This window comes from Rattus rattus, chromosome 2 (genome assembly GCF_011064425.1).
Source record: "Rattus rattus isolate New Zealand chromosome 2, Rrattus_CSIRO_v1, whole genome shotgun sequence".
Lineage (NCBI taxonomy): Eukaryota > Metazoa > Chordata > Mammalia > Rodentia > Muridae > Rattus > Rattus rattus.
The window spans coordinates 98,119,354-98,137,165 of record NC_046155.1 but is presented as its reverse complement, the minus strand read 5'-3'; the positions used below and the strand labels follow the sequence as shown (position 1 = coordinate 98,137,165).

The window sequence follows — 17,812 nt, the reverse complement described above, 5'->3', positions numbered from 1 at the left end:
CAAGATGGCGGCGGCGGCGTCGCAAGGCGGGAGAGGCGGCGGCGGCGGAGGCAGTAGTGGGGCTGGCGGCGGCCCCAGCTGCGGGACAAGCAGTAGCCGCAGTGGTTTGTTGGATAAGGTGAGGAGCTCAGTCCTGGGAATAGTCTAGAGCCCGGGGGATGCCCAGGGGGTGGTGAGCACACCTTCCCATCCCCGCCCCCCTTATGTTCTGCGGCTTCTTGATCGCTTCTCTATAGCACACCAACGCACGCTTGTAGCCTGCCTTCTCTACACATTGAAAAACAATCTTAAGCCTTAGTCATTTTTTTTCGCAAGTGTTGCTGGTCCCTAACCGCCACCGCAGCTTCTCGTAATTATGGCAATATTTCACCATAATGATCACGTTTCTCTTGTGCTAGGAGGGCCATTCTTGAAAATGCCCATTTCACCAACGTGGAAAACTGAACTCCTAAAGAAATTGAAAGAATATCGAAATCGGTATTCTCCAAACTCTTCCACTATCATCCTCGCCTGTTGCTACAGAGTCCAAAGAGTTCCTTGGCATTTTACTAAAGTTTTTGGGTGTTTTTTTTTTTTTTTTTTCTTGATACGTTAAATAATGAAATATTCCTATGTTGACTTCTCTTGCTGGACTGATAGGAAGCCTTATGATTCTTTTTCCCTCTTGGGTTCCCTGCCTTTCTCTCTTCTTCCCATGTGTCCTTCGCTGTCTGCACCAGCTGGCCACCCTACCTATACAATTATTAAAAAATTTTCATATCCTTATTCCAAAGGGCTTAAAGGAAAGAGGCGGGGAGGAAGGATGCTCCTGGATTGATCTTCTTGCCCCTTGCACAGCAACTTGGAAGAAACAGTTGCCTGAAAAACAGGCCTAGTATTAGTTCCGCCTCTAAAAAGTCCCTGTTCTCATCTCCGTTACTCATCTGCAGAATGAAGGGTTTAGCCCTATATACCATCTGGCCCCTTTCCAGTGTTGTCATTCTCTGCTGATGTGGTGAGGGTGAAGCATGGTGCTTTAATATAGTAAATCATTTCTCTTGAAACATTTCAATTGAAATGCTTTCTTACTCACTCCTCTGTGCCAAACAAATGGCTAGAGCTTAAGAAATGAATACCTGATCATGTTGAGGGGGTTCAAACCCAGGATTTGCATAGCTTCCTCCATGGTAGGCAGTACTCCTCCACTGACCTGTATCCCCAGTTCTCCTTGTCTTTTTGAGAGTCCTTAGATTCAAATTTGAGACAGGGTCTTGCTGTGTAGCTAAGCTGCCCTGGGGCTTCCTTTGTGCAGGATCCAGGGACCAAATGTGGGTTGAAAGCCTTGATAGTAAGTCTCTATCCCTTGAGCCATCTCTCTGGTCCTTGAGGAAAGATACACAGAATGTGATAATGCTTGAGATTTCTTTTTTTTTTTTTTTTTTTTTCCCCCGGAGCTGGGGACCAAACCCAGGGCCTTGCGCTTGCGCTCTACCACTGAGCTAAATCCCCCAACCCCATGCTTGAGATTTCTTAATAGGTGTACTAGAAGGGTCTCTATGTAAACTTAGTGAAAGGTGGGGTTAGACTGGAGAAGGGTTACTAAAGAGTGCATGTAAAGGCTTTTGAGACTATATAAAGTGACTTGAGGAAGGTTATTTACATAGTTCTAGTTCATGGAACTAGACACAATAAGGCTTTCTTAGAAGGGTAAGTTTGAGTTCTAGTGTAGCATACTAAAAGCCCTGGATGATTGTTCATCACTAACTTGTATTTCTTTACCACAATAAACATTGTGAGTATCCTCATTACAGGCTTGCTGTAAAGATTAAATTATATAATACTGGTAATATTTGTTTTAAAGACCTGCATAAAAACAGAATAGCTAGATGATGAGATCCCCAACTGGGATATCAGAAGGGTACAACATTCTGGCAGAGGAACATTTGGAAGATGATTCATTTTGTTTTGTTGAGACAGGATTACTGTGTAATCCAGGTTGGTCTTGAAACTAAGGGTCTTTCTACCTCTGCCTACCTAATAGTGTCATTGCAGGCCTGTTCCACCATACCTCTCCACCCTCAGATTCAACCAAGAAATGAAAGACAGAAGAAGAGAGAAAATAGTCAAGAGCTCTGTAAAGTCCTTTTTCCTGGAAAACTTCCTTTCTGCTAACGTTGAATTGTTCCCCCTCTGAGTTTCTCTCGTACTAGTGTGCCTGGGCAGTGCCTGTGTCCTGCCCATTTGTATGTTTCCAGTTTCCTGTGAGGGTTTCTCTACACCGATCTTCGTAGAGTGAATGCTTACAGCCCTGAATTTAGCTGAGAAAAATGGCAGCCCTGTCTTAGGAGGAGCTGTAGAGGTTGTTGCTTTGAAGTGTTTCAAGCTAACTGACTGCTGAAGTGGAGAGTATGGGGACTTGTCCTGAGTGACAGAGCGGTTCCGGAATGAGCACACTGCTTGTTCACATGAGGATGCTGGCTTTAGTAGAACCTCTTGAATTTTATTTCTGTCCTTTTTCCTTCCTGCCTTTGGTCCTGAAGGAGGGTGTTACTTCTGCACCTGTGGTTTCACTTGCTGTGAAGAAGTGCAGTTGGTGTACGAGTGTGCTTCTTGCTCTCTACACCAGTGTGAGTGTCTGCTCCTCTGAAACCAACCTTAAGAACAAAGTAACACTTGCTTCCTGATTTTTAAAAATAAGTTTGCAGATCTAATCTTTCATCTTGACTTAGTGACTTAGTTCACTGCACTAAGTTGTTTTTGCCCCAAATCTTTCAGAGCGTTTTGTTCTGTGTGGCAGCTATAAACTATAGCCGTTTCCCAGTTTGTTTGGGCTATTAAAATTTGGTTTTGTATTTATTTTGTTTTATCTTGTTTTTTTCTTTTGGTAAATTATTATCCAACCCTTTTTAGCCTCATTACCTGGGTTCTGTCTCATGGTTGGATTCTCAACCTGACCTTAGAGCACGGCTTCTGTATCTTAGTTGAGAACATAGATCTGGGGCCAGCCTTGCTTTAAATTCTGGCTGTCTCCTTGCCAGCTGTGTATTCTTGGACCAGTTACCAAGTCTCTCTGTAACTCAGTGTTTGCCCCTGTGAAGTGGGGCTGATAACTGTGGGTGCTCCCATCTTTCCTCCTCTCTGGGTTTTGACTGCCTTATATAAATATTTTTAGTGCCTGTGTAAAAACTGTCCATATCAGATTTCCTCGGTTTTTAGTTTAAAACAGTAGATTTCCGTACCTTCTAGATCAGAATAAGATTTTGTAGTATTGAGGCCTGACTATTCATACTTTCATATATTCTTTGTTACCCATGCATTTTAATAGTATATTTTTTTAAAATTGAAAATAATGTACAAGTCTTACTGTCCGATGGTTTTTTTGTCATTGGTACACAGTTTCAGAAAGTTTTTGTAAGTTCCTCCCATTCTACCCCCCCATACCCATTAGCAGTGTACCCCAATCCTTTTTCTTAGGTCCAGGCCACCATAAAGAGCTTTCTTTCAGTGAGGAGGCTCAAATGGAGACTCTCATGCTTGTAGGCTAGCAGGAAGTCTAGTGTCTGTCTGAATGTGCCTGCTATGGACATTTTATATAAATGGAATATACATACATGCGCTGTTGTGACTTGCTTCTTTCATTTAATATGTTTTCAGAGTTCACATGTGTTCTGTGGGTTTGGTTTTGTTTTGAGCTAGGGTTTCTCTGTGTAGCCCTGGCTTTCCTGGAACTCCCTCTGTAGACCAGGCTGTTCCCAAACTCAGAGATTCTCCCGCCCCTGCCTCCTAAGTGCTGGGATTAAAGGTGTGCATCACTATAACCTGATTAGTTCACATGTTTTATAGCATGTATCAGACTTTATTTTATATGACCTAAATATATTCATCAGCACTGATAAACCATTTTAAAATTTCTGTTTAACTGAGTGTGATGTGTTTGCTATGGCACTTGTGTGGCTATCACACAACCTCTGCTTTGTGAGAGGTCATCCTGTTCCCACCTCCCTCCCTACCACAGGAGCGTGGGCATCAAACATCACATCAGTGGTCACAACTAAGTCCAGTTTCACGTGTGCCTTCCGGGACTCCAAACTTGGTCTTCACACTTGTGACCAGTGGTATACCTACTGAACCCCTTCCTCTGATGGATACTGATACGTCATATTTTATTTTTCCATTTATCAATTAATATTTGTATCATGCACCTTTTGGCTATGTGATGCCTCTTATAAACACAGTTTTCCCCTGGGTGGACATTTTCACTTCTTTTGGCTATGTACCTAGGAGTGGAATTGATGTGTCATATCATAACTGTTGATATTTTAATTGATTAATTTTTGAAATGTGGTCTCTGTAGCCCAGACTGGCCTGGAACTAGTCCTGTCTTGCCTCAGTCTTCTGAGTACTGGGATTACAGGCTCCCTTGGTGTTTACTGCTGTAGTTGGCAGTGGGACCCTGGATGAATGGGACCTAAAAGTCTCATGCAGTAGTCAACTTTATTCAGAGATCAGACAGTTTATTCTCTGGGGTTTACGAAGAGTCACCTGAGTATGTATACAATCACAAGAGCAAGCCTCGTGGTTAAAAACAGCTGAGGTGAACTCATCCCTTCCCACTATACTTTAGAGGACCACAAAATACAGTCTAGGAACAATTCTGTGTTCTGAAGAAACTCAGGTCACAAGACAGGTCTTGTCTTCTTATAAGCCCTCAGAAATCTCACACTGGATTGTGTTCAGACACCTTGGCCCTGTGTTCGACTTTCTGAGGAACTGTCAAACCTTTTGCACATTGTGAGTGCCACTTTCGTTCCCACAGAGAACCCAGGAAGTAATTTATATTGTAATCGCAATTTCTAAGCTGGTTACATGCAGTGTTTAAATGCCTGGTTTGCCACATCCATAGGATAAGGACTCACACCTCACATCTTTTTTCTCAAGGGTTTGTGGTTTGTGTTTTTTGAGAGTCTCACTATGTAATGCTAGTTGGCCTAGAATTCTAGAACTCATTATGTGACCAAACTGGCCTTGAACTCAAGTTGATTTGTGTGCCTATGCCTTCTAGAGTACTAAGACTAAAGACAAGTGCCTGACTGTTGTTTTCGGGCAGGGTCTCCCGTGTTCGAGGTTGGCCTCCCAAGTGCTGGGCTTACAGACGTGCACTGGTCTATGCCATGCTGAGGATTGAACCCAGGGTTTCATGCGTGCTGGGCACGCCCTCTCTACCAGCTGAACTTAGTCCTGCCTCCTCACTTTCTTAATCATGGAAGTCTCACCTTAAGCTGTTTCCAGCCTTAGATCTCAGATGTGTTGACACTGTTTGTGGGATATTTAAGCTACAATGTCTGTCCATGAACTGAAGCTGTCTCCACAGAACTGCAGTAATGTAGGCTTCCTGAGTGTTGCCGCTGTAGTTTGAGACCTCAGAGAAAGCATGGGGGAAGTTTTTTTTTTTTTTTTTTTTATCAGTTTCTCTGGAATTGCCACTAATGTGCATGCTCATAATTTAATTGACACATGGTAATTTCTAACCTCCAACTAACTCATAAATGCAACCACTAATAAGTACTCATATACCAGTGATTTCCATTACAGTATTTGTGGCCCTTAAAAAAAACTTGAAATTGAAGGCTCAGTGTGCTAACAGCTGGAATCTTGTCTTGGTAATACCATGGGTTTTCAAATTGTATCTAAATTAAGCAACTGCATTTCAAGATACACATCATTTTCTTCCTGAATTAACATTTTTCCTTTTATTTTTGCACTTGTTAATTCTGATCTTGCTAAATGTGTATTTATGGAAGGTAAGGGTGGATATATAGTTAAGCCCAAGCAGTCATCATAGCTTCCAAGTATCAGTTTCTCTTATCTCCTTATTACTGGTTAGAAAATTCTAGAGTCAAAGGTAAAATACAGCTATAGAGCTTAAACGTCTGAAACCTAGTATACAAAGGAGGATTTATTCTTTTTCCTCCTGTGTTCCTTCTCTTGGGAAATGACGTGGTTCAGACATGTCATCATCTAAGAACCCTAACTGTGGTAGGTGGCCATCTCTTTGTTCTGTCCTGTTACTTCTAACTAGTTAGTTACTAAGTCCGTCCAGTTGCACACCATCAGTGTTCACTTCTCATCCCCTTGTTGAACGACATTGAACATTGAACATTCAGGTTCTGAACTTAAAAAAGGCCCTGTCTAACTTATTACTAGTAGTACTATGTATAATCACATATTATACATGTCCTGGTATTACCTTTGAGATCATCTGCAGATTCGTCTGAGGTGATTTTCAAAATAAAACCAGCAAGTGCCCTTCAAACCATAAAGGTGGTTGTTAATCACCCATGTAAACTCTTACCCATTTCCTGCTCATAGCCAAGTTTATTTACCTTTAACTTGTAAGCAGCCCTAGGCTATGTATGGTTCCTTAGCCTGTGCCTTGTTCCTACTACTAACTCTCCTGCTTTTGCAGCTTATGTCCACTTTCTGAACTGGAGTAGACAAGCGAAGAGAGAAACTTTGTTATTTTTTTCTAAGTCAGAATGGGCTCCTTGTGTTGATACAGCACTGTCACCCCAAGTGTCCATCTCAGAGTGAGTTGAGGAGTCCTTTGAGTCAGGCTAAGGAACTCTGAAGCAGTCCACTGTGGTCCTCATGTCACCACATGACATCTGCTTCCACTGTTACTAAAGTAACAAAGTGTTGCTGCTGCTGTGCTGTTCTTAAGGCTTTGCATACCAAGAATGGTTTCTGTTGTTGACCCGTCCCCGCCCTTGATGCCAGAAGATGCATGGGGAACAGAGACTGTAATCCCCAAATAAGTTAATTCTAAAAATGATCTCCTATATTTAAATATTCTTCTAAGTGGAGGTGAATTTAAAAACTTCACTGAGCATTTGAGAAGTGAGATTCCCAATGGCCTGCAGTGAAATGCCTTTGTAGAACTTTTCGCAGTGAGAATCAAAGTGAAATGAATCTTCAGTGGTTTGTGAAAGTCATCAAGTACCCTTTTTCTGTGAACCGGCCATTTCTGTCCTCCAAGATGTGGCCAGGGACAAGCATGTCTTGTTCCTCTGTTGATAGAAAAGTGGTTTCTAGTAGCTGTAACAACTCCTTCATGAATAGGAATAGCTATACCAATGAATGGTATAATGTAAACTCAGAGTTAGGATCTGATCCAATTAAGTTATTAAATAATACCAAGTCCCTACGATGACTGTATTAAAAAAGATGGCAGGAGGAGCAGGAAAAGTAAATGATCGTGACAGGAGAGCTCCCCAGGATTGGTGACCTGTTAGATAAACCAGGAGACTCAGCATATAATGCTGCTTATGAGATGGAGTGCAGAAGAAACTAAGATATTCCAGAGTTCCCTGCCCTAGAACCCCACAAGACATCCCTTGAGTAGGGAGAATTGTGACAGCACATAGACAGTGGTATGTGTCTACCAGGGAGCCTCATTAGATACATAATGAGTGGTTTTCCCTAGGGCTGCTTAAATGGGTACCTTACGCCTGGTCTATGTCAGACTCCTAGAAGGAAAGGTGTTTGCCATGGGTCACAGCTTAGACACAGGAGTTACTTTTAGCATGTAGGGGATGTTTTATATCAGTGTAGGGGATAGTGTAACAACCAAGTTGCTGGATAGCAGGCAAAGATCAACCTAGAAAATGTGCCTTCCTAATTAAGGATGGCAGTCCTTAGGAAGACCTACCTTAATTCCTTTCCACGTGTTACCCTTCACTGTAATTTATCCTGTGAGGTCCCCTGTAAGCAGTCTTCTTTGTAACCTTGGCTGGCCTGGAACTATGGAAACCAGACTGGTTTCCTCAAACTAAGAGCCATCTACCTCTGCCTCCTGAGCAGATTAAAGGCATGGCTACCATTGCTAGCTCTGCCTTCCATCTGAGAGAGGATCTCTTACTGAGTTCCGAGCTCACTGATCTCCTCAGCCCCTGCTTTGTTTTTTTATTCCTCATTACCCTTTGTTGTTTAGTTTAGGAGACCAGGGGGAGAGGAAAAAAGATGCCTGCATAACAGCGGAGGGGATGGGATTTACATGTTTTAGATGAGCAGTTTTTGAGAATGATGGGAAGTATTGACCACAAAAATAGACACCTAATGTCTAATCCCTACTTGTCCAGATATTTTTCTGCTGTAGCAGAGAGAGCTAACATGCTTACCAAGCAGAATGATGTTCCCTCTTCAGAAACCAAATTAAAACCTTCCTTATGATATTTGTAACTCACCGGAAGAGTTCTTGTTCTCTCTGCTGAAGATTCTGGGCCCCAGGCAGTAGAGTTAGGACTGAGGCTTATCCAACATGTTCAAGGCTGATTCTGCATTTACCCCTGAAAATTGCTAGGAGATTATAGAGGCAAGTTTCATTCTGAATTGTGCTATGCTCAGTGATGTTTTCTGGGGTGGGAATCTATGAGAATATATGGTGTTTTCTTCCTCTTTTGGAATGACGTTTTCAAAATGACTTAATCATTTCACAGGTAATCCAAACATTGTAGACTTAGCTCTACAAATTAATTGGGGTTATTTAAGTAGAATATATTTGACTGAATGTATACGATCCAGCTGTTGGATTAAAAAACAAAGCTGTTCTTAGTTCAATGCATAATTTTTAAAATTATGTGTCAGGTTTAATAAGTAGGTTAGCATGTTGCGAAAATCAGTATTACAAAATGCTTCCATGAATAATTAAAGATTTTGTTTTTCTCAGACACTAATGGGGAAAGACTTGATTTATAGTAGCTTTAAATATAACTAATTTAGGGGCTAGAGGATGGCTCAGTGGTTAAGAATATTTGTTGTTCTTGCAGAGGATCCAAGTTCTGTTCCAGGACTATATCAAATAACTCCCAACTAACTGTCTGTAAATCCAGTTCTAGTGGACCTGGGTGTAGGGTTGCAAACGTACACATACACACATGCTCGAATACATACATGCATGCAAGCACATAAATACACCCATTTTTATACATACATACATACATACCATTTCATTTATATTTTTTTATCTGAACAGATTTCAGGTTTTCTTATTTGTATATTAATGTATAGAATCACAGCTTTTTAAAAAGGTTGATAAGATAGGAATGTTTTCTGTCTTTCAATAGAAGAATCTATTCTTCAAGACAAATGAATTTGAATTGAATTACCTGTTAGTGATCCAACCCAGGGCCTCATGCATATTAGGCAAGCACTGCCTCCTAATCCCTATCATCCTATCCCTGGTTTCCAGCCCGAGTTGTTATTGTGTGTTCTGTCATAGCAACAGAAAGCAAACCAGGACACTTGGTCTGTAATAGAAAATTTGATATTTTTAATAGATTATACCGTTTGCTGTCTTAAAGTTACAATATGCTAAAAAAGTATACAAATTATTCACAGACAATGATGTTTTAAAGACGACTTTTCCTCTTAGTATTTGTAAATTCCTTTATCTGTATTTTATGAACTTTGTGCTTGTAAAATATTAGAAGAACAAAGGCAGTTTTTTCTGTATTCATCTGTGGGTAAAAAAGGGTAGGATATATGAGTTTACATAGTACACACACGTGTTGTGGTTCTAGGCTTGTAGGATTTGAGGTGTCTGCATGGAGACTTGCACCATCCATGTGAGAGAGAGCCCACACACCCATCTGGGTGTGGTGCTTAACCGTCCTATGAGAAGACCAGATCAGCCTTCACCTACTCCACGTCTGAGGAAAGCAGCTCATTCTACTTTGGCACCATGGCTTTCATTGTACAACTTTTCTGTCTGTTTTGCAGTGGAAGATTGATGATAAGCCCGTGAAAATTGATAAGTGGGATGGATCAGCTGTGAAAAACTCTCTGGATGATTCTGCCAAAAAGGTACTTCTGGTGAAAACACGAGAGTGTGCTTTCAGCCTGTGGACATGTCTCCTCTTTCTTCTCTTACGTAGAGTGACCCTAGTTTCCAAAGGTAGAAAATGAGCCAAAGGGGGCTTCTAAAATTACCAGAGTGGAAGGAAATGTGTTAAAACACGAATGTTGGGATATCAAGAAAATTGGTAACTCATTGTTCTGAGTGAGATTAGAGCACAGAGACTTGGGAGGACAGAACATTCATCTAAGGCAAACCCATTTGCAAAGAGAAAAAATGTTAGAGCTGTGTCCTATGGGAAAAGTTGAGAATTTTAAGACGGAGGCCTTGATAAGGTTTTTTGCAGGGGAGTATTCTTGGGTCGTCTTTGTGTAGCTTGGTGAGTAAGATGCTAATTGAAGAGGACAGTATCCATTCCTCCAGTTCTGACATGACTTTAAACGGGACCCAGGAAGAGCAAGCCACGGGAAGGAAGCATGGCTCTCACCTTGCGTCCTCTCCTCACTAGGTTCTCCTGGAGAAGTACAAGTATGTGGAGAACTTCGGTCTCATCGACGGTCGCCTCACCATCTGCACCATCTCCTGCTTCTTCGCCATAGTGGCTTTGATTTGGGATTACATGCATCCCTTTCCAGAGTCCAAGCCGGTTTTGGCCTTGTGCGTCGTATCATATCCTTTTTAAATGCTATAGTTTGCTTTTTAGTAACAATTCAAAAGAATCTGCCATTATGCCATCTTTGCTTTCGAAATATAAAAGCTTTGATTTTAGAGCTTGCTAGCATTAGAATTAACATTAAAAGTTGTGCCTGTAAATTCATGTCACATCATTGATAGTTTGTTTTTAATAAGGTTATTTTATCTGTAATATACTTAGTTATTAATTAATAGGAACACCAAAGCTCCTGTCACACAATGATAGTGAGATTCAGCTCTTTTAACCTGTTAGAGTTTCCCATTAGCCTGGGTTGCTTTAATCCATTTATTCTAGACTGTTAGTGGAAAGGCTTTGGATTATAGAAGTCCGAATCTGTTTCCTGTTTTTCTTTGATGTTGAGGAGCTGGCTGTCTGAGGAGGACCCAAGCATGGGCTATGGCTTTGGCCCTGTGTTCAGTGGAATTGAGGACCCCTTCTGGGGTTACACAACAGAGTTTGAAATCCAAGGTGTTTTATGATCTTGTGCTAGAGGAAGAAATACAAATAATGCTCATTCAGAATTGCAAAACTGAGTGGGACTCTGGGCATGGTAGCAGGCACTTGTAATTCCAGCTCTCAGAAGGCTGAATCAGGGTGGTTTATGAGTTTCAGGCCAGCTCGGGCTACCTGGCAAAACCTTGTGCCATTTAAAAACTGGAAGAAAAAAAGGACAGCAAGATGATCCAGATGTTAAAATGTTTGCCACACAGCACAGAGACCTGAGTTTGGAACCCCAGCACCCACATAAAAGGTTGGACATAGTAGCACAGGTTTGTAAACCCATGCTGAGGAGATGAAGGCAAGGATCCCAGGGCATCTAGCTAGCCAGTCTTGGAGTCAGGGAGCGACCCTGTCTCAGAAAAAAAACTAGGTAGAGAGGGTATAGACAAACACCTAGTGCCAACCCTTGGCTTCTATGTCTTCATACATGTCTCTGTGTACCCATACATACATCTAAATACAGGTGAACATATATACATGCATATACCCCACAGAAATGAAAAAGGAAAAAAATTAGATGGGAGATTATAACATAATTGATAAATAATATAGCCAGTCCCCAAATTCAAGAGTTTAGCTTAAGATTTCTGTACTTTATAATGGTATGAAAGAATATTCACACAACCATTGTGTTTTTCATTTTCAATATAAAACTCAATAAATTAAATCAGATACCATGCTATTATACAGTAGGCTTTTATTAGGTGAATTTGTCCAATTGCTAGGAGATACAAATGTTCTGAGCACATTCAAGGCAGGCTAGGCTAGTTAATCCATAGTGTTTGGAAGTTGAGTGTGTTACATGCATTTTTAATTCACAGTTACAAGATCCTATTGTAAGTTGAATTTTGCCTCTCCTTTTTATGATAAACATATTATTTTTTTAGATATGTGATGCAAAGAACTTTCATTATAATTTTAATTACCAAATTTATATGCATTTCTAGTAATGATTTTTTGGAGTCCCCCACTCCCATCTCCTGTCTTGGTTTATCTGCACATAACTGTTTTATATTACAACTTAAAAACAATGCATTTGGGGGGGTCCGTCAGGAAGGCCCTGAAGGTGCAGGTATTTGCTGGACTCCAGAGTGGAAGGAGAGGACGGCCTCCTGTGCTTACCTTGACCTACTTCTGTGCATGTGTTGCCCCAAATAAATAAATGTAAAAATCACTAAATTCACATTGTTCTGTGGAACTCTACCACTACCTAATTATATATGCGCACTTTCCTTTCCTGAGGTTGGAGAGAGTGCAGTAGATAAGAGTACTTGTGTGCTTGGAGTAGACTGTAGTTTCATTCCCAGAACCCATGTTGGGTGGCTTTCATCCATCTGTAATTCCAGCTCCAGGGGATCTGACACACTGTGGGCTTCCACAGGTACTCACACTAGTGTACACATACCTTACATGGATAGCCACACATCTACACATAATTTTAAAATACACTTTCAGAGGCGAGTAGCAAGCCATCTTAATAAAGCACCCGATTAAAACTAGTTTTATACAAATAGATGGTTCTGGACTTGGCAACAAGTCCTCTTTGACTCTGCAGTTAGATGAATTATCCTAGTTTGAAGTCTTCACTGTTGACACAATCTAAGAGAATATACCACAAGTTTGAGAGACCATTCTCTATAAACAATGACAGTAGCCTTATTATACACAATCTCCAAAAGAACTACTTTAATAGCATTTCAGTTATACTTGTGTGAGGCAAATCGTGGTCCTAAGTTCATGTTCTATATATAGTGCTAGTGACACTGGTATAAATAACTACTGTGTGCCACATAGTTATATATAGAAATCCCATGACACTTCTTGTTTGTTTGAGACAGAGTCCCAGTACACTAGCCTTAAACTTGCAGTAGTCCTGACTTAGCCTCCCAAGTGTTGAAGTATAGCTGTGTACCACAGCACCCATCTTCATGACAATTGTGAAAGTTCAGTATTCTCCTCGTTGTAGACATGAGGAGAGCTGGGGAAGAAATTTATTAAATCCAAGACTGTCTGAGCTCCAAAGTCCTTTGCACTGTACTTCCTGCCTCTTTAGTTCATAAAATTTAAATAACATTCCATAACGTGTTAGCAGCTGACAGAGTTAAACCAGTGCAATGCTGTGTCTGCATGTAAACATGCTCATCAAGCAGTAGACTCGTCTCAAGTCACTTGGACGTTGGTTGAATATATCAAATCCACTGCGATATATTTGTGGGGGGAGGGTTGTTGTTTGTTTTGTTTTTCTTTTGTTTTTTTGAGACAGATTTTCTCTGTGTAGCCCTGGCTATCCTGGATCTTACTTTGTAGACCAGGCTGGCCTCAAAATTAGAGCTCCACTTGCCTCTGCCTTCCAAGTGCTGGGATTAAAGGCATGTGACACCGTGGTTAGCTTTTCTTTCTTGCTTTCTCTCCTTTTTTATTTTTACTTTTTATTTTTTTAAATTTACATGTGTGGGTGTTTTGCCTGCACATATGTCTATGTGCCACATTCAAGCCTTGGTGCCTGAGGAGACCAGAAGAAGGTATCAGATCTCTTGGGACTGGAGCTGTAGAACGTAGTTAGCTGCTGTATGGGTGGTGGGATTCAGATCCAGGCTCCCTGCAAGAGTAGCCAGTGCTCTGAATTGCTGAGTCATCTCTCTAGCCTCTGGTCCTTTTTTTTTTTTTTTTTAAAATGGAGAAATAGCACAAGTTATAGTTTAAAAGATATTTAACCCATTTGTCCTGTACCATTTGTCTCTTTTTTGAGGTATCCAGAGAACTAACACCAGAGAGAGCCTTGCTTCCTTTAGGCATATAAATATAAGGGTAAGAGTAAATAACTAAATTTTCAGTGCTTTAGTGGTAAGATAAAAATTATTTAGGACTGTCAAGAAAATTTTGTGGCTCTTGTGTGTCAACTCCTATTGTGCTGCGTATTTGTATATTTTTCCCTTAACATTATTCGAACCTATTTTGTGATGATGGGGATTCTGACCATTTATACCTCATATAAAGAGAAGAGCATCTTCCTCGTGGCCCACAGAAAAGACCCTACAGGAATGGATCCTGATGATATTTGGCAGCTGTCCTCCAGCCTCAAAAGGTAATGCCCATCCTTAGTTCTCAGAGATGCTCAAGGATGCCTCGTGTTTGCTCTGGGCTCTGCCATGATTCTCGGGGCACTATTCTGTGTTTGTTCTACACAGAGCGTAGTGCCCGTCATGTACAATGAAAGGTGAAGGTGAGCTGTAGGCTTTCCTAGCATAGCAGTTCTGGATTTCTTTATCACAGAAGATGCTTGAAGTTTATTCTTTGGAAGACTGGGGAATGATTCTTTTTCCTTGTGGCTAATTAGCAAAGGTCAAAGATTGGGGTGGAGAAATGGCTCAGAGGTTAAGAGTGCTTACCGTTCTTATAGAGGACCTGGTTTTGGTTCCTAGCATCCATAGTGGCTCACAACTAACTGAGTTCCAGGGGATCCAACATCCTCTTCTGGTTGGTTTTCTGTTTTGTTTTATTGTTTTTAAGGGGGTGAAGGGGGGGTCTTTTGTCTTTTGTATGTACATTATGCACAAACTCATGCAGGTGAACACCTGCGCATATCAAACATCTTTTTAAAAGAGATCCAAGTCGTGAGGTTAATTATCTTTAAGGCTCCTCTTTAGCCTCCGTGTCTTCTGACTTCATTCTGAATGTGCTCAAGCATCTCTGGAGTGGTGCTCTGTACAACTCAGCCACAATCCAGTCTTTCCGAACTGTGGGAGTACACTTGTGTCCATTGGTACCCAGACCTGGGCCCATGTTCCAGTGTGTTTGTTTCTAATTCATGGCTTTTGGTAAATTATGTAAAGTGAAGCTTATTGAGGTTAAAAAATAACTCCTTAGCATTGTTAGGAAGATAAAAAGTCAAATGTCAGTTACCATAGCAAATACACATGCAGCTTTTCTTGTATCTTAGGCACTTTTTCTTGTATTAGTCACTTTTCTACTGCTCTGATAAAGACCAAGACCAAGGCAACCGACAGACGGAAGGGCTGGTTTGTGCTTATGTTTCCACTGCCATCAGAGCAGGGAGGCAGCAGGCATAGAGTGGCTGGAGGAGCAAGCTGAGAGAGAGTTCATGTCTTGAGCCACAAACACAAAACAACAAAACTAGAAATGCTCCAAGTCTTTAAATCCTAAGAGCCCATCCTTGGTGGCAGACTTTTTCCAGCACGACCTCCTGAACCTCCTCAAATAGTGCCAGCAGCGGAGACCTGAGCGTTCATATATATACGCCTGTGAGGGACATTCTCATCAAGCCTCCATAGGTGTTAGGCTAAACTCATTACCTCACTTAAACCTTAGACACGTGTACAGGTAGGAACACGCTCCTAAAGGTTAAATTGGTTGAGCTCAGGAGTAGTAGAGTAAGACTTCTGGGCTAAATTGGCCTTAGAGAAGTCTGTGTCTCACCAGGCCACTAAAACAGAGTTCATAATTCTAGAATCCAACAACATCAATTTCATTGTCTTCATCCAGCTTGTTGTTGTTGTGGTGGGGGGTGAAGTAGGGGGGAGGGGGAGAGATTGGCTTGTATGCACATGTTCCACAGTCTATACAAGTGTGGAGGTGAGAGGCTGCTTCTTGGGAGTCAGTCTGTTCTCCAGGCTATCCAAGAAGAGTTAAGAGAATTGGCTCTTCTTCCAGAGGCCTGGGTTTGCTCCTCAGCATTCACAGACAGCTCACCATCCAGCCCCATGGCTGTCCTCTGGCAGCTTCATTCCTAACAACTCTACATTGTTTAACTCCAGCCTTCCTCTAGTCTGCCAGCTCTAATGTTACCAACTCTCACTTCTGGTGGGCCCTGGGAATCTCTTTCCCTGCTTGAAGTCATTGCCAGCAGAGCAGGAAAAGCAAGTGATCTGTAAAATCATAAGTCACATCTGCTTTGCCCTCTATTAAGACCTCCTGTTTTGGGGAGAAAAGGCTAAGGTCTGAGGACAGCTTAGCAGTCCTTATGTTTGTGGTATGTGCTCCACGTGCATGTGCAAATACACCCTCGTCTGCTGTTCCTTTATGTTCCTCAGACATCCTAGGCATGTTCTCACCTCAGGGCCTCTGCTTTCTGGTCCATCCACATGGAATACTTTTCTTGGACAGCCTGGTATTCTCATCTTCATTAGGGTCAGCAATTAAACCAGGGAAGGGAAGGTAAATCAGTATTTGCCAGGAGAATTAGTGTCTTCAGGGCAGTTAGGAGATCAGTGAGTGGGGTCTGTCGGTCGGTGTCTCTGTCGCTGTCTGTCTGTCCATCCATCCATCTGCGTACCCGCCCCCCCCGCCCCCCCCCCCCCCCGCTCCCAGCTCACTAGCGTGCTGAGAGTATGTGATGGGGTAGCCCCTGTGTCAGCACTGCATTGCCAAGCTTATCCTACCTTTCAGAAACACTTGCTTAGGAATTGTTACTGCTTGAATCCACTGTTGTTAAAGTTAGCATTCAAGGTGGGCATTTTCCTCTGTGCTCTCATTGGTCCTCCACCCTCAGCTCCCTGCTTCCCTTCAGCTACTTCCCTCCCTCCCCCAATACCCCTGTTTTACTGTCATTGTCCATTCTCGTCTTTCCACCCTAAGAGCTCCTCAGTTTCCCAGTCTGTTTGGCTTCTGATTTGTTCTCTTTGTCCTGGTTTTAGGTTTGATGACAAATACACCCTGAAGTTGACCTTCATCAGTGGGAGGACAAAGCAGCAGCGGGAAGCCGAATTCACCAAGTCCATTGCTAAGTTCTTTGACCACAGCGGGACGTTGGTCATGGATGCGTACGAACCTGAAATATCCAAGCTCCATGACAGTCTCGCCACAGAAAGAAAAATAAAATAGCCAATTCTAAAAGTTCTCCTTCTGCTGGATCATACGAATTACTGGTGGGTAGGGGAAAAGACAGGAAGCTTAAGCTTGGTCAAGTAAGAAATGTTAAAGATGCCCCTGTTTAGTCCACCCTGGATAAATAGAATTTCCTAGTACAGATATGCAAAGTTATATCTTTGATGGCTAGCTGTAGCCTCCTTGGTCTGCTGAATGGTTTTCTGTTGTTTTCCTTAAGAAGCCTTTTTGTAAAAGCTAAGCATACCTTTTTCTTTGTGCTTAATAGTACTTTATACAGTATAGCTTTGTGCCATGCAATGTTTGAATGCTCAGTTCTCAAGAACGAGCCTTGCTGGGGTGAGGTAGTGTTCACCTGTAATCCCAGCACTCGGAGGGCTGAGGAAGGGCATTCAGTTGGAGGCCGTCCTGGGCTGTAGAGCTAGGCCCATCTTGAAGAGTGGGTATTGTTAACTTGTTGCTGACTTTGTGTTGACCCCTGCATCAGCAACTATTTCCTTAAATCCAGGATACAACTTCTTAAGTATGACAGCTTTCCTTTACACACCATTTTTGTGGGTGTATATATATATTTGACTTGGGGAGAATTATTTTTTAAAAAAATACAAAATAGCTTTTTAATTTGTTTAAAATAGATCTGCCTGTTACATTTTGTGCTCTTAACCAATTAAAGAAGCCAGTGGCATTTTTAGTTTTATATTCTCTGTTTCCCACTCGTACGTTCCTGTTGATTTGTGTGTGCCCTTTATTAACTGCCATTTTCTAAAGTTTTTTTCAATAAATGAAAGAAGATATGAAAATATGGAGTACTAGTCTTGAGAAGATGTGAAAATATGGAGTACTAGTCTTGAGAAGATGTGAAAATATGGAGTAGTCTTGGAAGGAGGAACAGCACCGCAAATGCTTTCCTCGGATGGAGTCCCTTCTGGGCTGACTCACTG

At 41.7% G+C, this 17,812-nt stretch overlaps 1 protein-coding gene across 1 annotated transcript; it reads left to right on the top strand.

Moving 5' to 3' along the window:
- Position 1: 1 nt before the first annotated feature.
- Spcs2 (signal peptidase complex subunit 2) lies at positions 2-17,671 on the top strand. The gene is made up of 5 exons (XM_032893027.1): positions 2-118; positions 9,757-9,840; positions 10,341-10,501; positions 13,978-14,112; positions 16,682-17,671. Exons 1-5 carry the CDS (start codon positions 5-7, stop codon positions 16,866-16,868), a joined length of 681 nt encoding a protein of 226 aa, XP_032748918.1. The 5' UTR covers positions 2-4; the 3' UTR covers positions 16,869-17,671.
- Positions 17,672-17,812: the final 141 nt, after the last annotated feature.

Coding starts and splice junctions, on each gene's coding strand:
- Spcs2 (XM_032893027.1), top strand. CDS start 5: ATGGCGGCGGCGGCGTCGCAAGGCGGGAGAGGCGGCGGCGGCGGAGGC. Junction 9,841..10,340: donor TGGATGATTCTGCCAAAAAG/GTACTTCTGGTG, acceptor TCTCCTCACTAG/GTTCTCCTGGAGAAGTACAA. Junction 10,502..13,977: donor TTGGCCTTGTGCGTCGTATC/ATATCCTTTTTA, acceptor CATTATTCGAAC/CTATTTTGTGATGATGGGGA.